Raw genomic sequence first — 24,510 nt, 5'->3', positions numbered from 1 at the left:
CTGCAGATTTTTTTTCTTTCAGCACTTTGAATGTATCATGCCACTCCTTTCTGGTCTGCAAAGTTTCTGATGAAAAATCCTCTGATGGCCTTATAGGCTTCCCCTTTTTCCGCTCCTAAAATTCTTTTTCACTACTCTTTGCCGTTTTAATTACTATGTATGTATATATGTATCTTGGTGTGGACCTCCTTGGGTTGGTTTTGATGGGGTCTCTGCCTCCTGGATCTTGATATCTGTTTCCTTCCCCAGATTAGGGAAGTTTTCAGCTATTATTTTTACAAATAAATTTTCTGTAAAACCTTCTCTCTCTTCTTCTTCTGGGATCCCTACAATGGAAATGTTATTACACTTGATGGAGTTGCTGAGTTCCCTACGTCTATTCTCATTTTGCGTGTTTTCCTTCCTCTCTCACCTGCTTAGCTCAACCGCTCTGCATTATTCTGTCCTCCAGGTCTCTAATTTGTTCTTCTGCTTCTTCTAGGCTGCTATTTATTCCATCTAGTTTATTTTTAATTTCATTTATTATGCTCTTCATCTCTGATATGTTATTTTTAAACTCTTTAAGGGTCTCACTGAAACCCTCCACATTTTGCTCAAGTCCTATGAATGAAGTTATGATTATTACTTAAATTCTCTCTAAGGCATATTACTTATATCCATTTTGCTTAGATCTCTTGCTGTAGTTTTGTCCTGTTCTTTCATTTTGGACATATTCCTGTCTCCTCACTTTGTCTAATTCTCTCTGTCTGTTTCTGTGTGTTAGGGAAGCCAGCTACATCTCCTTTTCTTGAACCTGGTGCTTCAGGGGTATCTCCTATGTGTGCTGTGTGGGCTTTGCTGTTGAGTCTTGACTGCTTTTCTTTCAGTCCAGTCATCTGCAGTGGTTTTCTTTCCATGTTTGGGGCAGTGTTTTGTCTCTGTGGTGTTAGTGGACCAGTCTGGGGCCACCTTGGGTTCGAGCTGAGTCTGACCAGGCATTTGCCAGAGATGCAGTAGTAGCAAATTGCAGGGCACTTTCCCTGTAGTGTCCCCTAAGAAGTTTTCTTTGGTGAGTGGAGCCTACAATCTAACCCGCAGTGTGCCCCCAGCCCACTGCTGGGGCAGCCCTCTAACTGGCATGTGTGTTTATCTTCCTCTCATCCCAGGACAGGAGTCACTTTGGAGTGATGCTGGCCCCTATTGGGGCTGCTTGCACACTGCCAGCCTTGTGGCCCCAATTTGAATGGGCTATGCTCAAGAGTTTTTTGGAAGCAGGCATGCCACTGCCACAGACATGGGACTGGCCAGGGTAGGATCCACAGTTTTAGTAAGGTGCATGCTGGTCTGCTTGCAAAATGAGACCTGCCACCACCACCGCCTTTACAAAGCCAGATCTGCAAAGCATATATGGGCAGGGCACACAGTTTCAATAAGGTGCCTGCCAGTCCTCTGTGGGACCCACTGCCACCACTCTGACTGCCAAAACTGGCCCGGGACCCTGCAAAACCTGTGGGGCGGTAGACTGGGCGTTGGCAAGGTTTGCTCTGGTCTTCTGGGGGAGGGGACCTGCAGTGCCAAGACTGAGGCAAGCATAATTGGAAAGGGCAGATCTTCTGAAGCAGCATGGGAAGATGGGGGGGTGGGGGGTGGGGGCTGGTGGTGTGTATTAGCAAGTTAGGTAGGGAATGTCAGCACGGCACTGGTTCCTGCAGGTGGTTGCTGTTTATGTTGAGGGGCGGGGGAGGGAAATGGCACCTGCCAGTTCCTTTGTTTCTGGAGAAGTCCAATAGGGGAACACTTGTAAAGCTAATACTGTCCCTAACTAGCTATGTGACTTTACAACAACCGCTTCCTTCAGCTCACTGGACTTCAATCTCCCTTTTCTGTAAAATGGAAAAGCACAATCAATGAGATGTTCTGGAAATAGTTTCCGTGCTGACATCCCACGTATATGACATTTCATACTACACAATATGCCCTCGCGGAAGAGGGAGGCCCTGTGGTCTGTTCTCTTTTCGTAAAGGCACAGAAGTTAACCTTCATCTAAGTGACTCAGTGAGTGTATGGTAGATAAGAAACAGGTGATACGTATCTCTTCGGCCGATTATTACTCTGCAGAGCCTGAAGGAATCTGTGTGTGATTATAAGGTCTTGCCCCCCCCCCCTTTTTTTTTTGCACTGTACTTACACAGGAATTATAAATAAATGAACAAAAGGGATCCGAGAAGTGCAACCCTTCGAAAATTGTTCAGACGGAGACCGCCCAAATGAAAAACACATGCTATTTCCCCTCTGCCTGAGCAATTTGGCATTCCGCGTACAAGTTCCCAGGAGAGGGGCTGGGCCTCTCCAGGCAGGAACTGGAGCCAGAGGCTTCCCCTGCTACTCGCTGGGATAGAAGAACATCAGGAATGACTTTCAGTGCAGTAGTTCTTGTGGTGCTCGCAGAAGCCACGCAGCTTGGGTGCAATCAAACTGCGGCCCAGCCTCATCCCTGCAGGAATCCAGATGCAGGCCAAGTACAGCAGCACAAGGGACATGCTGGACGACGATGGGGACACCGTCGTGAGTGTGCATTCTCGAGCCTCGTCTCCAACCCAGCAGCCAGAGGCCGGACGCAAAGGTACTCTGCCTCCCGGAGTGCAAATTGGCAAGACCCTTGGGCGATGCCTGGGATGAGCTCTCTCTCTGGGGAATGCGCCACATGAGGGAAAGAGAAAGCGTTTCCATGATTGATAATTACCTGTCACTGTGCACTTTCCACAACTTGTGTGCCTCGTATATGAACGTCTGAAAAACTAAGCTCAGTACGAACAAAGATGTTTATTTTTCTAAGATTCTATCGTGAGCACAGTGGTTTGCAGTTAAGGGTGTATTGTGTTTAACAAAGGTGAGATTGTATGTAGAATTAAAGCAGCATTCCTTCTCTTTCCCGGCTTCCCATGAAGGCCAAATCCAATGCTGTTCTATTTACCATCTGCAATCTGATCTGGGAATTCGCTGGTTTGGGACTCGTGGCTTTAGAAGGAGTTTTCCCAGCAGACACAGCAACCTGGGTATTTTGTCATAATTCTGCATCTTGAAGTTGTGAGGCCTCGGGAGAGTCATGTCAACCTCAGGTGTTGGTTTTTATCATCTGTGAGATGAGGTGGGATTAAAGTAAATGCTTTCTAAGGTCCCCTTAGCTTAATTCGGTGATTCGATGATCTAAATAGCGGCCTCAGATGCAATAACATCCCATTCCCTTCCCTTTTGTTCTGCTTACTACCAGAATATTACTGAGATGGTTGAAGTGAATTATAAAAATATTTAATCTTAGTTACATTTCTACCTTATTTAAGCTTCTACCTTATGCTTCTATTTCCAATAACTCACTTTCTGACATAGCAATAAAAATATTTTTTTTCAGTCCATAGAATTCATATACAGAGAGAAGGATCTTATATCCTGGGCAACTCAGTCAATGTAAGGCGGAATGTGACGAATTCTAGTGGAAAGACCTCACAGTGTAACACAGAAACAGGTTCTTTTTTTGTTTTTTTTTTTGTTTTTGTTTTTTTTTTTAATATTTATTTATAGGAGACAGAGGGACAGAGTGCAAGCAGGGGAGGGGCAGAGAGAGAGAGAGAGAGAGAGAGAGAGGGAGAGAGATACAGGATCTGAAGCAGACTCCAGGCGCCGAGCTGTCAACACAGAGCCCGATGTGGGGCTCGAACCCACAAAGCGGCAGGATCATGACCTGGGCCGAAGTGGGACGCTTAACCGACGGAGCCACCTGGGTGCCCCAGAGCCAGGTTCCAATAGCAGCTGTGCTGCTTACAGACTGGGGTATTGGACAAGTCACTTAAGTATTCTGGGGCCTCAATTCCTTCATTTATAAAATGTTAGCGACAGTAAACACGTATACAGTGAGTGTTGTGTGCCTCAAAGTATTTTAAGCACTTGTGTATATGAAACTTCTATTTTATAGAGTGGCTGGGGTTTAAGGTTGAGAAGTTATGTAAAGTCCTTGGCATACCACAGACATACCTGTGTGTTTCTTTTCAGTATGCCATTCCTTGAGAATTCCTAAGTGTTCTGTTTAACATTTTTGTGTTAGTCTGCATCAGAGAGATTCTTTTTTTTTCTTTTTTTTTTATTTTTGAGACAGAGAGAGACAGAGCATGAACGGGGAGGGTCAGAGAGAGAGGGAGGCACAGAATCTGAAACAGGCTTCAGGCTCTGAGCTGTCAGCACAGAGCCCTACGCGGGGCTCAAACTCACAGACAGTGAGATCATGACTTGAGCCGAAGTCGGAAGCTTAACCGACTGAGCCACCCAGGCGCCCCTGCATCAGAAAGATTCTTAATCAGTGATGGGATCGTAGTATGTCCTTCTCGTTTGGCCACACTCAGGTTTTCTTCACTTCTATAAATCTGGACACATACTTTTTCACCGTTCCCTTCCACTTCTCCTTTATCAAATAACTTTGAGGTTTTCTTCCTTTCCTCTATTAAACCTTTCCATTCAGTTTCTGCTCATTGAATGATCACCACCGAGACTCACTAATGTGACTTTATCTTATTGTTTTCTTTCTACTACACTATCTACTAAGTTGTAAGAAGATACTGGGGACTTCTAGCCTCCTTGATGTGAAGCAAAGTGACAACTTTGGGATGTCAGTTTCTGTAGTCACCGATTGTGAGCCGCACGATCCGATATGTTTTCCTCCAACAAATCCTGTGAAGAATCAGCTTTTAGGGCTGTGGTTTTAAGTGGCTTGTGTATAACTTCATTTTTCATCTTTAACTAGAGCCAGGAACTCACAAAGATTAGTGATCAGCATAATCAGGAACAGGGTGTACAAATAAGTTCTGCCGAGCTAGGGGGTGGAGAGGTAGGTGGGGCAGGATAAAACAGTGAAACATCTGGCAACCTTTCCATTAGAAGGGGAAACTGAAACAGTAGGAGTAGAGGTTACAAAGAAGTGTCTTGAAGGCAAACCTCTGAAAATAGTTATCTTGCCCTTCATGTATGATACTTCGTTTTTACCTTGTGTTAATGCAAATATTTAAAGGGATGTCACTGTTGAAGTTTAATTATTTCTTAGGAAAATGATCTGATGTAATTTTACTATTAAAAATAACAGAGCAAAGGAAGGGCATGTGGGTGGCTCAGTTGGTTAAACATCCGACTTCGGCTCAGGTCATGATCTCGCGGCTTGTGAATTCGAACCTGCATTGGGCTCTGTGCTGACAGCTCAGAGCCTGGAGCCTGCTTTGGATTCTGTCTCCCTCTCTCTCTGCCCCTCCCCAGCTCATGCTCTGTTTCTCTTTCTCTCAAAAATAAACATTAAAAAAAGGAGGAGGAGGAGGAGGAGAAGGGGAAAAATACCAGAGCAAAACTCACTCCAGGAATATTTTGGCAATGCAGAAGATTTAAATTCTTATGATTAGAAAATTAATTTTTTTCTCTAAAATCAATAAAAATAAATTATGTCCACTCGTTTATTTCCTCGATTTTCATTTTTTCAGTATAAAAGTTATGTTCATCTTAAAAAATGCTAAACAATTCAGAAGATAAAAAGTAAAAGTGAAAGACAATGTCCTCATACCTTCTTTCTAAAAACTTATGTTCAAGGTTATGTCATGCCAGGCATATTGCAAGGTATGCTAAATACAATATTGCAAAGTAATAGCAAATATAATATGATCCCTGTTTATGAGGAAACTTAAAGTTTTGTGTCTTCTTCAATTTCTATCATAAGCTTTCTATAGTTTTCAGTATACAGATCTTTTACCTCTTTGGTTAGGTTTATTCCTAGGTATTTTATGGTCTTTGATGCAATTGTGAAGGATGCAATAATGCTGACTTGAAGGAGAGCATGCACCTCAATATTTATAGCAGCTCTATCAACCACTATCAACCAATTTGTTGATATTGGCTATCGACCAAAAGCCAAATTATGAAAAGATCCCAAATGTCCATCAACTGTTGAATGGATAAAGAAGCTGTGGTTTATATACAGAATGGAATGCTACTTGGCAACAAAAAAGAATGAAGTCTTGCCATTTGCAACGACATGGATGGAATTGAAGGGTATTACATTAAGCAAAATAAATCACTCAGAGAAAGACAGAGGTATTTCACTCGTATGCGGAATGTGAGAAAGCCAACAGATGAACATAGGGGAAGGGGAGGACAAATAAGATAAAAAGAGAGAGGGAGGCACACCATAAGACACTCTTTAAACACAGAGAACAAACTGAGGATTGCTGGAGGGGTGACAGGTGGGAGGATGGGCTAAATGGGTGATGGGCATTAAGGAGGGCACTTGTTGGGATGAGCACTGGGTGTCATATATGAGAGATGAATCACTGGGTTCAGTTTCTGAAGCCAAGACTGAGCTGTATGTTAACTAACTTGAGGAAAGAAAGAAAGAAAGGAAGAAAAGAAAGAAAGAAAGAAAGAAAGAAAGAAAGAAAGAAAGAAAGAAAAAAGAAAGAGAAAGGAAGGAAGGAAGGAAGGAAGAAAGAAAGTTCTACATCATATGAAAACAAAGCTGGGAGGGTTTAAGGGGTTAGGGGCATGATAGGCAGACAGACACATGACAGAAAAGCCACGGAGGGCATAAGTAACTTTGTGTTTTCAGAAATCTATGAGCACTGCGTTCTGGCTGATGGGTAGAGTTGGAGAGAGGGGAAGCTGACAAGAGCTAGTATGGAAAGCTTAAAAGGGCCTATTATGTCATATTGAGGTATTTTCATTCCAATTCAGCACAACAAGCTCACAGAAGGATTTAAACAGGGAGTAACATAATCAGTTTTGTGTTTTTAGAAAACCATCTAGGCTGCAAGGAGGTAGATGCATTGCAGGAGTACGAAACTGCACGAGCTAATACCTAGGTAGTTAGCATTAGCTAAGTGTGAGATTAGAAGAACCTAAACTGAAGTAGTGTGAGAATGAGAAGGGGGAATCAGATGCTGAGGAGATAGAGTTTAAAGAGTTGGTGACTGGTTACAAGTGGAAAAGACAAGGAAAGAAAGAACACAGGTTGATTAGTTTCCACCGATGTTCTGTAGATGGTGTTGACAACAATTGGGGTAGAGACTCCGGGCAGTTGGAGTTGCCCAGACACTTGGATGTGTTGCAAGTGGGTTGCAAGTAAGGATTCTGAGCTACATATGTATGTGAGAATTGTTGACATCTTGGTTAGAATTAAACTTTCTGAGGATGAGCAAGGTCACTGAGAAGGAGAATGGAAAATGAAAAGACAAAAAAACCCAAAGGAATAGAGTTCCGAGGAGAGAATCAGGGGCCGGATGGATGAGACGTTCCAATAAAAGCTACTAATAATGAACGGTAAACAGTGGCAGAGGTGGACCAGGAGAGAGAGAGACATTAAGGAAGCCAAAAAACAATAACTTCAAGAGAAATGGAAAAGTCAATGGTGAATTTTAAAAATAATAAATAATAGGGGCGCCTGGGTGGTTCAGTCGGTTGAGCGACCGACTTTGGCTCAGGTCATGATCTCATGGTTTGTGAGTTCGAGCCCCGCGTGGGGCTCTGTGCTGATGGCTCGGAGTCTGGAGCCTGCTTCGGATTCTGTGTACCCCCCTCTCTCTGCCCCTCCCCCACTCATGCTCTGTTTCTCTCTCTGTCTCAGAAATAAATTTTTTTAAATAATAAATATTGCAGAAAAATGCAAGCAAAAGGAAGGCTAAAAACAATTTATTGTTTTAGCAATAAGAAGAAAAATAGATTATTGGTAATTTTTAATACCAGGACTTTGGAAGGAACCTAGTTAAATAGGAAAATAAACAATTTGTCATTTTCCTTTTTAAATATTTTCTCTTTTTGAGGAGTTAGCTGTAAAGAGAAAAGATCAAGTGTCAGATCTGAGGTATTATGACTTTGTGCAAGTGCGTTTGAAAATTATTTATTATTATTATTATTATTATTTTTAAGAGTCTAGTGAGGCATTTTATTTGCATGAACGTATTCCATCCCTAGAAGAAGAATCCCAGCATTTTCCCTCCTGTGTGTTTTCATCATGCTTCCTCTGATAGGCCAACGTTCCAACAGAAGACTATAAACCTATCAAAAGAACCTGAAGACATATTAGGGTTTAAGAAAAAAAACATAAAACACTTTAATGATACATTTATGTTCTACTTTACCGCTGCTTACGTTCATTACAATATTCTCAATTTTTTCTAGCTTTTTAGCTTCCCTTCCTCAACTAAAGTGTCACTTACGTTCCATGGCATAAATCACATCTCACTGATCCAACAAATCTTTAAGGCATACCTATTTAACATCAAGCAAGATGGTAGGCTTGGAAGGCTATTATTATTATTATTTAAGCGAAGTATCGTCGACCCAAAATGTTTCATCGGTTTCAGCTGTGCAACTTAGTGATTTGACAAGTTCACGCTCTGCTCCCCACAAGTGTAGCTGCCATCCATCGGCACACGATGCTATGGCAATCGCACTGACTGTGTTTCCCATGCTGTCCCTTCCGTTCCTTGACTTATTCATTCCATAACTAGACGCCTGTACCTCCCACTCTCTTTTACTCATTTTGCCCACCCCGTCACCTGCCTCCCGTCTGGCAACCGTTTGTTTTCCGTACATTGATGAGGAGAGCTGATTTTTAGGTGCTTGGAGAAGTGGAAGGAGTAATGGGAATCAATTACAAGAAAATGGCAGGTAACGCTGTTGAGGGTGTGTAGAAGGCCACAAGAGCAGATAGGGATGAACAAGTTCCTGACTGTGTTTACTCATGCGAATATCCTTGAATGAGGTGACGTTTGCTCTTGGCAGAGCAAGATGGGCACTAGTAGTGAGGAAGACGTGGGCAGGGACAAAAGCAGGTAGGTAAGAGCTAGCCTGGGGCAGTGTATTAGTGGGTAAAATTAAGAAAGGCAAGAACTCAGAGGGAAAAGGTGAAGTATTACTTTTGGATGGGAATTTAGATAGGATAAGATCATTGGGGGAATCACCCGCAGAGTCAAATGCAATGACAAGGTAGATTTATGGGCTGAGACGTAGTCTTCAAAGAAAAGGGGCATATGAGGAGGGACCTTTGGCAGATGAAGCTAAAACGTTGGATGGGATCCTGCTACACAGGGTCTTTTATACCAAAAAAGACTTGTTTTTCCTTTGGGAAGAACTTAAACTTGTATTTGGTGGCAGAGTGGAGAAGGTATGATTTAAGGTGGCTATTTCTGAGGTGTTTCACAGTAAAGAAGTGAAAAGTAGTAAGCGGTAAAACACTAGAGTCTTTCCATAATTCCATACGGAACTGCCATATAAGGACAAATATTGATGTGGGATCTGTTGGGAGGCTAGGAAAATGATTTAAAAATTTCAGCCAAATTTCATTTGCTCCTTCACTTACTAGCTGTGCAAACTTAAGCAAATTAAGCAACTCCTAGATACTGCAGTTTTTAAAAATCCAAAGGAAGGTTAAAAATAGTGCCCTCTTGGGTAGTTTTTGGATGAGTCAAATGAAATATGACCACATAATACACTCAGTAGTTGTCATTATCAAAAGCTGTGTGTCCTTGGGTAAGGGGACTCACCCCTCTAGGACTCAGTTACCCGCCTGTAAAATGGGGATCATGAGGAGTATCTACTCACAGGGGGTTGTAAGATACGAGATAATGCATAAGGCATTTATCTTAGTAACTCAAGGAGTGTTAGCAATCTTTATGAGTAGCGATGTTATTTTTGAATTGTGTTTCATAAGTGAAACTTCTTAATTAAGATATAAAATTGACTCACCTAAATTTTACTCAAAAACATATGTGTAATCGACTTTCTAATTGCAGTGAGTTAAAAACTCAATGATATTCTGCAAATAGGTTATACATTTTTAGATGCATATTCTTTTGAAATGATAGGAAGAATAACATCCATTTACTTTTAGAGAGAATGAAAATATTAAATAGGATTTGAAATAAAATCGTAAGATAATGAAAATCTGCGTTTTCATGAACACTGAAAAATATTCTCAACTCATGGCCCCTCAAATATTCTCCCAGAGATTTATTATGTGCCCTATGGGAGGAGTAAGGAAACAAAAAGAAGTTGCTAAAAAGACAACATTGGAAATTTGAAAGTCAGATGTCTAATTGGCAATATCTCATGATTAAAAAACGTTAAAAGTAATTTCTGAAAGATGATGCACCTTGCCACCAGTCTAATTCGCCTCCATTATGTCTGTGAGTCCTGGTAAAGAAGTCTACAAAGTGTGCTGTTAAGCATGATGATGTAATCCTGTCTCTGGCCCTAGTTTGCCATGTGGCTTTGTGCAGATTATTTAGATTCTCTGTGTCTTTTCCAGCTTTTAGTATGCTTTCTCTTTCAGAGGCATACTAAAAAACTACATCTGGTAATACAGGTGTCATTTCTTATAGGCCCTGGGAATGGAGCCTTTCTTTCAAGGGAAACTCCTCCTTTCTGACGCCTGATGAAGAAAGAGTAACTAACGGGTCAAGGATGCCAACTCTCTCCATCTACAACGTTTCTTATAATTACAAAGGAATTTGCCTTCCAAACTTGACCTCAGCACTGTAGTCTTTTATAATACAGTTATAGTAAAACGATACAGGAAAGGGGTGGTTTTTTTTTCTATATATATCTTATTATTCCTAAGGATGTTTAGACCATTCCTTGCCCTGTCCACACCTTTTTCTAAACATGCCTCAGGGGACAGCACAAGGGTTCTCTTCCAAAAAATAGAACCACGATAAAGCCAAGCCAAACTGAAGCATCTCCCAGGCAGTTTTTTTTTTTTTTTCTTATTTCAGGGTGGAGGTGGCCCCTAGAGACAGACCTCATTTTATGATCAAGACACTTGGAATAAAACTCAGGAATATTAAACTTAGAAAAATAGAGGGAAATATAACATAAAAAAAAAAAAAGAAAGAAAAAAAAAAAGAAGTGAAACTTTCAACTCCAAGGGCTTTCCATTATGGAAGCCCGGTTTCCTGGGAAATGAGCACACCTCCTGTAGAAACTCCCTAGGGTTGTGTTTTTCTGAGTCTTGAGATAAACAGGAAGAGATTGTGAATACTGAGAGAGGGAGGCAGGGAGAGAGAGGGAAGGAGGGAGAAAGGGAGAAAAGGAGGGAGAGAGAGGAGAGGCAGAGTAGAAAAATTTCCAAATGACCAGGGAAAGATGATTCTTTAGAAGGGAATTTTTGTAACTTTGTTCCTTAGCAAAAGATATAGACTCCTGCTTTTGTCTTCTGTCCTAGAGACAATCTTAGGAAAGGTCATGTATTTATTCTTTACATGGATATAATTATTATTAAATAATATTCCAATATGTTAAGTCCATGCCCTCGCTTTACAGTAAAGGTTTAAGATTCTTCTTTTTTATTCTTTCAGTAGAAGATCAACACCTCTCTTGGGCCCCGATATTATACAAGGAAAAGCAGGTTTCTTAAGGGATAGTTTGGTTGATTTCTATAGTTTTTCTTTCCCTTTCCCTTCTTATTATTTATAATTTGGACCAGGGAAATATTAGTCATAAAAAAGGAACAGCATTTAAGAAATAGTTTATGCCTTTCAGAGTGTATTAATATAAGTAGGTTTCAGCAGGAGTAGATAGGTATATGACAGATATTTACATATAATCTGCACCTTCCTTCCTTCCTTCCTTCCTTCCTTCCTTCCTTCCTTCCACATTAATTGAGCTTATTTCACCTGATGTTCTAGGTACTAGAACTGATGTTTTTCTAGTGATTAAATAGACAATAATCTTCTTCAAAAAGGAGCTTACTTTCTATTGGGGTAAGACAGATATAAACCGACAGAAACGAGTAAGATATATAATATATTTGATAGTATTAAGATATATAGAGAAAAATAAAGCCATCATGGTGGTGGGTGCACATATGGGCTAGTACCTCTGGAATCCAGAAATATCCACCTATTTAAGGTTTTTTTGGCCATAAGGAACTTTAAAAAGACTTAGGGTTTGGAGAGGGTGTTTAGCATCAGCTATATTCTGGCTTCTGATCTCGTTCTTTTATGTTCTGTTGATTTGAGATACTCTTAAGTCAATGCCTTGACAGTCCAACAATTTCCAGGAAAATTTAGACCAAATCACATAGGCCAGTTAATCAAAGGAAATGGGGAAGAAAGCACATCTCTCCAATATCTGTTTGTGATTCAGAATCTCACACAAGTCAGTGAATAGAAACCAGTATGGCTAGAAGATGAATTTAGCTGAGTCCACCTTCTGCTGTCAGAAATATGGCTGAAAACGCAATAGATTTTTAAAAATCAACAATGTTTAGGGTGCCTGGGTGGCTCAATTGAGTAAGCGTCTGACTCTTGATTTTGGCTTAGGTCATGATCTCCCTGTTGGTGAGTGTAAGCCCCCCCTCAGGCTCTGTGCTGACCTTGCAGAGCCTGCTTGGGATTATCTCTCTCTCTCTCTCTCTCTCTCTCTCTCTGCCCCTCCCCTGCTTACACTCCGTCTCTCTCAAAATAAATACCTAAACTTAAAAAAGAAATGAACTCCTGGACCTCTTCCAAGGGTGCATCCTTTAAATGGAAAGTTGAGGAGCAGGGAGTAGCCTGCCAATTAATTATGCAGGAGCAGAGGCGGAGCTAACACAGGTTAACACAAAGGACAAGTTTGTTTCAAGGTTAAACAGAGGCCACTGTGTGTAGAATCTTTGAATGAGGGGAGAGTAGTTCAGAAAAAAGAATGAAAGAACTAGGTAGGGTCCGGAAGAACAAGACTCTTGTAGAATTTTATTTTAAGTGCAGAAAAGCTATTGGAAGCTTTTAGGTGGGGAAATAACATAACCCAATTTAATTTTTTTAATTTTTAATTTTTTAGTTTTTTAAATTTTTTATTATTTTTTTCTTAACATTTATTTATTTTTGAGACAGAGAGAGACAGAGCATGAACTGGGGAGGGTCAGAGAGAGAGGGAGACACAGAATCTGAAACAGGCTCCAGGCTCTGAGCTGTCAGCCCAGAGCCCGACGCGGGGCTCGAACCCATGAACCGGGAGATCATGACCTGAGCTGAAGTTGGATGCTTAACCGACTGAGCCACCCAGGAGCCCCTAATTTTTTTTTTAAAGAGCAATCTGAGTCTTTATGAAAAGTAATTTGGATTTTTTTCTAACTGTAATGCAATCCAGTGGAAGTTTTCGTGGAGGTGATTGTTAGTAGAAAATAAGATTCACAGTTTAAAATATATCAACACCAATGTCAAAAAATTATATATATCTTTTTGAGAGAGAGAGAGACAGGTAGAGACAGAGAGAGAGAGAGAGAGAGAGAGAGAGAGAATCCTAAGCAGGCTCCGCCCTGTTAGTGCGGAGCCTGAAGCAGGGCTCACATTAGGACCTGAGCGGAAATCAAGAGTCAGATGTTTAACTGGATGAGCCACCCAGCGCCCCACACATTCGCTATTTCTACACCATCATTACTACTTATCATTCCTCACTTGGAAATAAGGTGTAACACAAATCTCTGTACCTAGTACATGACATGGAGGACCGTGTCAAAGGGGAGATGAATTCAGATGTCTTCAACCTTTTTGTTTTAGGGCCTGACCTAACGTTCCCAATGAAGGGAAACACAGTTTCAAGGAAGCATCAGAGTTTTATTGAGGGTTTTGCTCTTTCTTTGTTCATTTTAATCACCATGCTAGATGCCACACGTTCGGGGGTTCAGAGTTTTATTGAGGGTTTTGCTCTTTCTTTGTTCATTTTAATCACCATGCTAGATGCCACACGTTCGGGGGTGGGGGCAGCGACTTCCTTGTAGGATACCACACAGGTCATTCGGATCCATAGCTAGCCTCAGCAGGTGACGGGTTCCCTGTTGACTCAGTAGCTCCTCTGCATTTACCACAAACCACGACTGTGGGGGTGCAGCATTTGTTATTTAACTGTTCTTTTTTTTTTTTTTTTTTTAACGTTTATTTATCCTTGAGACAGAGAGAGACAGAGCATGAATGGGGGAGGGTCAGAGAGAGGGAGACACAGAATCCGAAACAGGCTCCGGGCTCTGAGCTGTCAGCACAGGGGCCCGATGCGGGGCTCGAACTCACGGACCGCGAGATCCTGACCTGAGCCGAAGTCGGCGCTCAACCGACTGAGCCACCCAGGCGCCCCTGTTATTTAACTGTTCTAAATTGAGATAGCTTAGATCCATCCTTGAGCCCCTGATGATCACGTTTCTTGATGGTCCATTTTGACGGAGATATAAATGAAATGAACGAACAAAATCTTTACAGGAAAGGGGCTTTCAACAAAGAAATCCCCAAAAGCAAACAGTAAAATGATCACTTCTCATTATTCATACGCAATTTGCTTTTCAGAAGAAACACGATGCGGAACGTGGCGGGGGGGGGGGGGCGATGCGTCGCGAAAGTAACAGCACACTAATTTCACCTCTCTGCTGGTGTGAACAACAGTTCCTCGCTGAGGCAGTTCCATGTCTTTCATAACTCGGATTTTGGCAAAAAGAAGGTTACACAAACCAACTTATAAAGATACTGGCAATGCTTTGCTGGATGCAGCGCAAAGTAGAACGGGGGGGGGGGGGGGGGGGCGGGGAGGGGAGGGGGCAGGGCGGCGGAACTCAGTGGGGCCGGTGAAGGATTCCCGCTGTGTAAGTGAGGCTTGGCAGTGAGCCTTTTAACAGCATTCCTGAGGATGGAGGGCATGTTATCTAGCCCCTGGTTACTGTTTTCCTGCAGAAGGGGTTCCTTCCCAGAACCAGCTCTTCTCACTTGCCTGCTGGTGGCAGAGATCCAGAGGAACAAAAAGCGAAATCCTGCCTTTTCCTTTGTTCCCTGCAGGGCACCGGCCTCCCTCCTCAGTTTGGCGACCAGTGGCCCTGACCCTGCTGACTCTGTGTTTGGTGCTGCTGCTTGGCCTGTTGGCCCTGGGGCTTGTGTGTAAGTCTGCGCTCTGACTTGGGGGGAGGATCTTGGTTCTAAGGGTTGTCTGGGATGAGAAATACTTTTATGATTTTTTTTTTTACTTTAATTCTAACCCTAACCCTAACCCCATGGGTACTTCAGTGTACCTTATTCTAAAGCACCCATGTAAATGATGAGTAGTGAAAGAAGCATTAAGATGCAGCAATCGCTTGCCAGCTAGACTTTTCTACATTACGTTTGAGATCGAGCAGGGTTTTGTCCGTTTCCAGGTCGATATTTAAAATCAGCAATTTTTAATGCATGCATGATTTAACCCTCTTTTATTCTACAAAAGAGTAGAAGCAGTGTTTTTTGCTCTTAGTATGCATGACTCAGCAGGCTAATACAGAGGGAAGAGATTTCATTGATGTCTACCCCCTCAATATAAGGAGGACAGACTAGGTCCTTAATGACCACAGTATTTTTCAGAAAGCCCAGGAAGTTATAGAATCATTTTGCAAAATCTTGTGAAAACCAAACAAAGAAACATGCGTGTGGAAAAGTCTTGAAATTTCAAACCAGGAAGGACAAGTTCAAAAACTAAAAAAGCGAAGTGGGTGAATTTGCTTCATGAGATTGAGACCCTATAGTAATGTTTCCTGAGCAGTTGAAGAAGGTGGTTCAAGACATCGTAAGTTTTTAAAATTAAAAAAATATATGTTTCTCTTTCTACCATGGCCTCCAAAGTTTTAATTCATTTTGATATAATTTGTTTCATGACTGCCGTTACTTTTAGGGATATGAAGCAACTTTCATGATTCATGAAGGACTTTTCTACTTAGATTTAGAAATCTGAAATCTGGAGTTTAAGCCTAAGGGTTGGTTGAAATTTTCTAGACAAGAGATATTAAGGATGTTGCTTGTTCTCACTGAACCCAGTGGGAATCCATAAAACTATGGAAATGATAATAGGACTACTTTAATGACTGAATGAGATAACAATATATGCTGATTGTCCATAGTCAACATAAGAATCATTAGATGAGTGGATTTGTGGTTTCAGGTTAAGCAGTGCTATAAGCGTATGCACAAAATATTTATTGAGTAGTGAATATGGGTGAAGATTTTAGTCCTGAAGTTAGAAACCGTTATTATGATTCCACATTGTCAGATCAAAAGACGGAGTTTGAGATATTAAACTGCTTGAGACAATACAATTTATTGTGTACTGCAGTTCAAACTTGAATGCACGCGATATGAAATCTCAAAGCATGAGATCTTAAACAGTACAATGTTTTTTCTTCCCCGTATGTAAAAAGGGGAAGTAGAAATGAAGAAACCAGCTGTCCAGTCTGACTTGGTAACTCGGGTTAGTTTTCCAGTTCTACCAGCTTTCCAACACTCAGCAAGACAACATTTCTAACAAGGAAGAAAGATTGGCGAATCTCTCCCGACAGCTGCAGTCTCTCCAGACAAAGAACAGGAAGCTTGCAGAAATTTTGCAGCGCGTGGCTGAAAAACTGTGTCGTGAGCTGTATAACAAAACTGGAGGTGAGTCCTGTTTACTAAGCTCCCTCCGCCCTCAGGATATCTGTCATGGTAGAGCTGACTTTCCCATCCATGTACCTGGGAGTCACATAATATTCAGTTTGTTGTCTGGCAAACATAATAAAGAATTTGGGCGCCTCCCATCCCCAGTTACTGGATCATTTAGTTCAGGTACCTCTGTGTTATAATACTAAAAAGATTCTTTAAATTCAGACATTTAAAAAAAATTTTTTTTAACGTTTATTTATTTTTGAGACAGAGAGAGACAGAGCATGAACAGGGGAGGGGCAGAGAGAGAGAGGGAGACACAGAATCTGAAACAGGCTCCAGGCTCTGAGCTGTCGGCACAGAGCCCGACGCGGGGCTCGAACTCACGGACCGTGAGATCATGACCTGAGCCGAAGTCGGACGCTTAACCGACCAAGCCACCCAGGCACCCCTCAAATTCAGACATTTTAAACAATAAAAACAATTAACGTTGAATAACCAAGATAACAGTGCACGTAAATAAAATACAGAGTTATTTCTTAATTTACCTTGGCACATAAAGAGCTGAGAGTAGTATACATTTCGTAATGCGTTTATAAATCTTTTCTCACTGAGAAGTTAATGAGCTCGTAACTATAGTTCTCCCATTTTAAGAACCACACTGGCATCAGGTTAAAAATGCTGATAAACGGTATCGGGGCACCTGGGTGGCTCAGTCGGTTAAGCGTCCGACTTCGGCTCAGGTCATGATCTCATGGTTTGTGAGTTCGAGCCCTGCGTCGGGCTCTGTGCTGACGGCTCAGAGCCTGGAGCCCGCTTCAGATTCTGTGTCTCCCCTTCTCTCTGCCCCTCCCATGCTCATGCTCTGTCTCTCTCTGTCTCTCAATAATAAATAAACAGTAAAAAAATTTTAAAAAATGCTGATAGGCTGAATAAAATTACAGTCATTTAAATCCACTCTGCCTTGCCTGGGTACCAGAAATCTGCATTGTGGTGATGATGACAATGCCAGTGATAGATGAGCCACGCTTTGATGACCATAAGACCGGAAGCCTCATCTCATTCCCAGGGCTTTTTCTCCTGTCTTTTTTGGGTTTCATCATGCCTAACTCTATTCAAGTTAGTCTTCTCTTCTGTTCTGCTCATTGTGTGAGCACAGGAAGCAACCCACATTTCGAGTCTACTTTTTATTTTTCTTTCAGGGACTTTAAATTGGGTTGAAGTCTTCCTCCTCCATACGGGTATCACTTCCCACGCTAACCAGACAGCCAGACTGCGTGGTTAGCCAGTAAATGGCACCCACGTGCACGCTTCCATTTCTCTAAGTGACTCTTTTCCGCATGACTCATGGCCTCACTGGTCATGATTTTCTTTCTTTTGTTTTTCTTTGTTAACTTTCTTGAGGAATAGTTGACAAATGTAGTTGTGTATATTTGAAGTAGATAACGTCATGGTTCGAGGTACACATACATTATGCAATCATACTCAAAGTGAACTTCTGGTAACAATTTGATAGACCAAAGGTGGACCCAAGATGTCAGGAATGTCTATCTTCTCAATCATCTCCCCTCACTCATTCACTGGCATATAGTGGTCTTTAGTAAATACAACCAGTGGAGATGCAAACTATTTGAATAACGGTAAAAAAAAAATACACTCCAGAGTTTATGGTTTTATTGCTCTGTAAGACATTAACCAATTTTGTATATAACCTGGCAGTCTACTCTAGCATTCTTTTTTATAGTAATGATATAAACCAGCCTTTCAAATTCTTTCTTACCATCCTGTTAGTTCCCTAATTAATGAGTTAAGTAAACCTCTCACCAATGTTCCCTCTATATTTTTAAAATTATACTTTGGCAAAGATACTTTCCCACATCCCACTTTTCTGTTGAAATATAGGAGGCATAATCCAAATATGTTCACCACTAAAGTACTTTTTCAAAATACTAATATTTCGGAGAAGTGTTTCATCTTCTGGAGTCCAGAGAATCTCCCAGTATTTTTGCATTTCCGACTAGTGTATTTCCACTGCCTAAGAGGGTCACTTAACTCAGTCCATGACAGGACCAATGCCTTTGAGAAACAGCTCAGCCTACCAACCATAACTTTGTACTGTCTGAAGTTTTAGGAGAAGTCCAAATTGTTCTACCTGGCCTTCAGTCTTGCTCCCAGCTGAACTACTACCCATATCTGCCTGATGAGGCACAAATACTAAAGGACCATCAGCGTGGAATAATAAAATTACTTGGGACTTCAACTCTGGGCTTTGAGTTGAAACATTCTAATCACTTCCAAGTCACAGGTCTTTGGGCAAGCCACCTAATTACTCTTTCTTGACCTCAATTTCCACAACAGCAAAATGGGGAAACACCATTTTTCTTGTGTGATTACAGAAAGAATTACAACTACCCTGGCTCACTATATATAGGTAATCCAAGCCTACTTGGATGTTACACCTTGAGCACTATAAATAACAAAAATTTAAACAGTAAATTTGAAGAGCTAACTGGCTTTATGAAATGATTCATGAATCAGGCATGCTGTTGAACTGTAGAAAAGGCAGAGAGGGAGCAGAAAGAAGGCAATTATTAGCAAACAATGCATCATTTTAGGCAAGGTCAACCTCCTGATAGAAACAGAAGTCATCAGTAAATTTCCTGCTGTTGATCAGGAAATTCCCTATTGACAGTTATAAAGTAGGAGGGGCAGTGTAGGAAACTGCAATCAGGTTAATTTATTAAGTCTTAGTTTGCTGACTCTGAGCCCTTAACATAAGTGACTCCATTCTGGACCTGTGGTTTTCTTTTTAACCCCATTTAAAACAGTGAGTTTTGTTGTCCTCCTGTGACTGGAGGAGCTGACTGCCAAAGGCCCTTTCAATTCTTAAGAATTCTTTCCCAAAGCCGCACCTGGGTGGCACAGTCAGTTAATAGCCTCTTGATTTCGGCTCAGGTCATGATCTCATGATTAGTGGGTTCAAGCCCTGAATAGGGCTCTCTGCTGACAGTGTAGAGCCTACTTGGGATTCATTCATTCATTCATTTATTCTTTCTTTCTTTCTTTCTTTCTCTCTTTCTCTCTTTCTCTCTTTCTTTCTCTCTCTCTTTCTTTTGCAATCATACTCAAAGTCAAGATGATCAATGCATCTAACCGCCTGATAGAGTCTTGTTTTTTTCTTCTTGTGCTTCCGACAACCCGCTGTATGTTGTCTTCTACGGTGGGCGCTGTGCCTTCGAAAGGTAATCCAAGTTTCTCTGAAACCGGTGGTATCTGGGATTTACAGCTAGCTGTATAAAAACAAACAGAAAGCTGGATATGCAAGTAAACCATGCCTCCCTTAAATATAAAATCTACACGCCATCTGTTAACGATATCCCTTATTGCCATGAAAATGTCCATATAGCTTTGGTTTGATGTTCCTTCTCAGTTTTATTCTGATGCTCTCCATTCCTTTCCCATTATCCATCCATCCATCCACTCTTCCATTCAGCTAAGATTTATTGACCACTGACTGATGCATGCCATGCAACGTATACACAGATTTCTGCCCTCATAGACCTCTTGCTCTATTGGGGTGGTGGTAATAAATAGACTTAAAAACATAAAATAAGATGATCAACTTGTTCCAGTGTGCTGGAAACTTTTCCAGCTTTAGTATTGAAAGTCCCACATTTTGGGAAAGCTCAGGTTTCAGGTACACAGGAAAGGGTTGGTCAAACTAAACATAATCTATAAGAAGGTAATCAATCCTATGGAAAATAAAGTAGATAAGGCATGAGGCATCAGGCATTTAGGGATAGTGGGTTGCTAATTAAAGTAGGGAGACCATAAATTCCTAATTAAGGTGAGGGTATCGGAGCAAAGATTTGAAGAGTTGGGGGAGTTAGCCATGTAGATAATATGGGGAAAGAACCAGCCAAGGAGGTTCTGGAAAGAACCAGAACAAGAAGTGCAGGAGCCCTCAAGTGAATACAACTGCCTGTTCAGGGAATAATAAGGAGCCTGTGTGCCTAGGGCAGAGTGAGGGAGTGGAGAACTAATAGTGATTATTTATGGCGTTAGGTGACATGGTAAGGGATTTGGCTTCTATTTTGGGCAAAATAAGGATCCACTGCAGCATCTCCAGCCGAGGAAATATATATCTGACATGAGTTTTAAAGGCTAACTCTGCAAATAGACTGGAGGAAGGAAGAGTGAAAACAGAGAAATGACATCAGAAATGGCTTTTGCAATCATCCAGGAGAGCGATGATGGTTCCTCAAACTAGGATGTTATTAGTGGAGATGAATGAAGGATGGAATAAAATGGGAGGTGAGAGAAATAAAGGAGTCAAGGATACCTCCAGAGATTTTGGACAACGCAATTAGGGGAGATGTGATCAAGTGAGATGGGGCAGAATTCTGTAGTTATGAGGGGGAAGGTTAGAAACCAAAAGAACACTGTTTTGGGCCTGTTGAATTTGAAGTATCATGTGGATATCCAAGTGGAGAGCTGAGTAAGTAGTTTGCTATAAAGTCTGGGCCAGAAATATCAACTAACTTACGAAATATCTCCCAAATTATTTACTTATTTAAAACTTCGTTTTACCTTAAGAAATATTTCACATACACACACACAAAAAAATACAAACAATAACATCATACCCATTAGCATATTGACCATTTACATTGTAACATGTTAACATTTTGACACTGGGTTGTTTTTAAAATAGATATATTTTTATGGAATGATTGAGTTCCCATACCTCCCTAAGGACTGTGGTTACAAATATCTGTTCTCAAAAGCCCAAGGCCATGTACCCTCACCAGTGTTAAAACCATGGCTTTCAGGGAGATTTACCCTTTGAATTCATACTTTGCTTAGTACTTATGCTTTTTTTTTCTTAAATTTTATTGACTTTTTTTAGAATGAGAAAAGAGTCCATATCTTATTGGTATATATTGCATTTTAAAAAAAGCCTTTGGGTGCCTGGTTGGCTCAGTTGGTTAAGCATGGAGTCTTGATTTCAGCTCAGGTCATGATCTCATGGTCATGAGGCTGAGCCCCTCGTGGGGCTCTGTGCAGGGCATGGAACCTGACTGGAATTGTCTCCCTCCCTCTGCCCCTTTCCTGCTTGAACACGTGCATATGCACATGCTCTCTCTCTATGAAAAAAAAAATTTTTTTTTTTTACAATTATTCAAGAGAATTTTGAGGAAGAAAAGTACGGAAGCTTCAGTTGTTTCTTAAATACCATGCATAATGAAAAGCTCTTTATGAAACTGAATATTCTCTGTTACATATGGCAAGAAGCAAGGAAGTTCCAATCATTCATTGCTAGGTTCCAAACTCCATGAAAGCAGGTAGTGTCTGTTTTCATTTTTTTTTTTTTTTTAGTTTTTTTTTTTTTTAACGTTTATTTATTTTTGAGAGCGAGAGAGGGAGACGGAGAGAGAGACAGAGAGAGCACAAGCAGGGGAGGGGCAGAGAGAGAGGGAGACAGAATCGGAGGCAAGCTCCAGGCTCTGAGCTGTCAGCACGGAGCCCAACGCGGGGCTCGAACTCACGGCCCCGGGAGATCATGACTTGAGGCGAAGTTGGATGCTTAAGCGACTGAGCCACCCAGGCGCCCCTGTTTCAATTTTCACTGGATATTTTCAAATTGCACTGTATATTCAGTACCAGTAACAACTCATGGCACATAGAGAGTGTTCGGTAAACATTTGTAGTTATCATTACCTGGGCAACTAAATAAGAGAAAGGGCATCAATTCTCTCTTGAGTCATCACGTACTATTATAACTTCAGGAAAGGAAAGAAGGTAGACCTGGATAGAAAAATAACGTATCAAAATTGGTTTCTTTCCAAGAACACAGATGCAGCCCTTGTCCAGAAAAATGGAAATGGCATGGGGACAAATGCTACCGATTCTGTAGAGACAGCAAGAGTTGGCAAGGCTGTGAATATTTCTGCATTGCAGAGAACGCCACCATGCTGAAGATAAACACGCAGGAAGTGCTGGTAAGATCCTGAGGCTTAGTCGGTGCGTGAATTGTTCGCAAAAGGAGATCTTTCAAAGCGCCGTATAAGAAGAATCTAAGGAGTCAATGCTCACAGAGTCTCACACTTACTGCCATCAAGGCCTAAGTCTTATTCCTGTTGTGTCGAGTGATTCCCTGGGTTATGGAAGAAGGCATTTTCTGTTCTCCACAGAAACCCATGCCTTAGAACCACGAGAGGAGGCGCTTCAAAATCTCCACCAGTCAGGAATCAAATTAAAACCTGTTTTCGTGCCTCACCTCCTTGGATGTGGGCAGGAAGGGCACAATATGGAGGCAGTGTCAGAAAGATGAAAATAGTCCTTCCTGTCCTTCTTTTATAAAGGGACAAGGCCTTTCATTAAAAATATTTCATTAAGTAAACTCTTCATTACTAGAGTTTGCAGATAAATATCTTGCTTTCCAGAAGTTTATAACCTAACATAGACTGGTCAAGGCAAATATGAAAGTGAAATTATAAATTGACATATATTAAGTATATGCGGTTAAAATAAACTCTAAAAATCACGTAATTGTCGCCACCTTAAAAAAATATTTATCGTTGCCTTTGGATTTAGTCCCTCAAGCAGTGTGGCCGTTATGTATTTATCATTGTTTTAGCGGAGGTCTCGGCCCAGAGTAAGTAGTTTATCCACAAAGGATTATTTAATTGAAATAAAAGGCCACCTCACTATGCAAACGCTTAACATCCCTCTGGTTACATCCGAATTCCTACCTACTTTCTGAAATCTGTGATGAATAGAACTCTGCACTGTCTCTTATCCACTAAAATAATATTTGTATCCTTTCTTGACAGCTCAATTTAGGCAGAAAGGGAGGTAACTTTATTTGACTAAGACAATGTGTCGTACCATAAGCCCATCTAATTTTTCTTATTCTCTTTGTTTCCCCCACCTCTCATACATACTGAGGACTCAGGTATATAATTGAACTGCGTTATATATAATGGTAGGGAATATCGTGGAGGTTATACAGTGATTTTCTCTCATGCTTCATATCCTTGTATATATTTAAATCATTTCCATGTGATTTATATTCAGAACTTTTAATTTGAGGGATCTACTCTTAAGTCGGAAGTATTTCAACTACACTTCTTTTGATAGGCCTACTCGATGACTATTACTTAGTGATAGTTTCACATACACTGCCAATAATCTTTTCTTGAACAAACATGTGCCATTAACTAACTGAAGGGTTGAAGACATAAAAAAATGTGTGTGTCCTTAAGGAACTCATAATATGGTGGAAAAGAAGGACATAAAAATGGATAATTATCACAAATTTATATAATTTCTATGTTATCAAGAGTGAGACTAGATAGAAGGAAGTGAATAACTTAAAAACATTTCAGTATAGGGGCGCCTGGGTAGCTCAGTTGGTTGAGCGTCTGACTTCGGCTCAGGTCATGATCTTGGGATTTGTGAGTTTGAGCCCCACATTGGGCTCTGTGCTGATGGCTTAGAGCCTGGAGCCTGCTTCAGATTCTGTGTCTCCCTCTCTGCCCCTTCCCATGCTCATGCTCTGTCTCTCTCTGTTTCTCAATAATAAATAAATGTTAAAAAAAATAAAAAATTTTCAATATAGATATTAGGGAAGAAATTATATATATGAGTATATATGTATATATAAATACTATACAAAAATATAAATAGACACACATATAGGAAAAATTTCTCTGCCCTTCCTTGTCTGAGACATAAATCATCCTTCCAGATTTTCTCTTACATCTTTTTGCATTAAATTATATTCATTAGTCTTTTCTCCTTCTGGGTCAGTCCCTGTATAAAGGTTATTTTTCCCATGTTTACACTTGTCCTTCCATATTCTTCCATTTCCCAGAATTACTCCCCATCTCTTTGTAAATCTGCCTCTCGTTTTTTTATATAAACCTTAGTATTTGTGACTTGCAAATAATGGGTCGTTTATAAATCTTGGTTGATGAGATTCATGGTTTCAGAATATCAGTATACATTCCATAATTATTAAGACAAGATCAATTCTTTAACTTGGCCAAATTGACCTCCCCGCAGACACTTTTTCTCTCAAGGGCACTATCACCTATGTGGGGCA

At 40.9% G+C, this 24,510-nt stretch overlaps 1 protein-coding gene across 5 annotated transcripts in view; it reads left to right on the top strand.

Moving 5' to 3' along the window:
- Positions 1-2,194: 2,194 nt before the first annotated feature.
- CLEC1A (C-type lectin domain family 1 member A) overlaps positions 2,195-24,510 on the top strand; it is a 35,382-nt gene continuing 13,066 nt past the window's right edge. For 4 of the 5 annotated variants that reach the window (XR_006204688.1, XR_006204686.1, XR_006204687.1 and 1 more), the window contains exons 1-4: positions 2,195-2,602; positions 14,802-14,900; positions 16,239-16,415; positions 22,251-22,402. Coding sequence is in view for 2 of the 5 variants with exons in the window: in XM_042945786.1 (XP_042801720.1) it covers positions 2,488-2,602; positions 14,802-14,900; positions 16,239-16,415; positions 22,251-22,402 (543 nt within the window). In the remaining 3 variants the exon portion in view is untranslated. The other variant, XM_042945787.1, reaches the window with a different exon arrangement.

The sequence above is a fragment of the Panthera leo genome, chromosome B4 (genome assembly GCF_018350215.1).
Source record: "Panthera leo isolate Ple1 chromosome B4, P.leo_Ple1_pat1.1, whole genome shotgun sequence".
Lineage (NCBI taxonomy): Eukaryota > Metazoa > Chordata > Mammalia > Carnivora > Felidae > Panthera > Panthera leo.
This window is presented reverse-complemented; position numbering and strand designations above follow the sequence as displayed.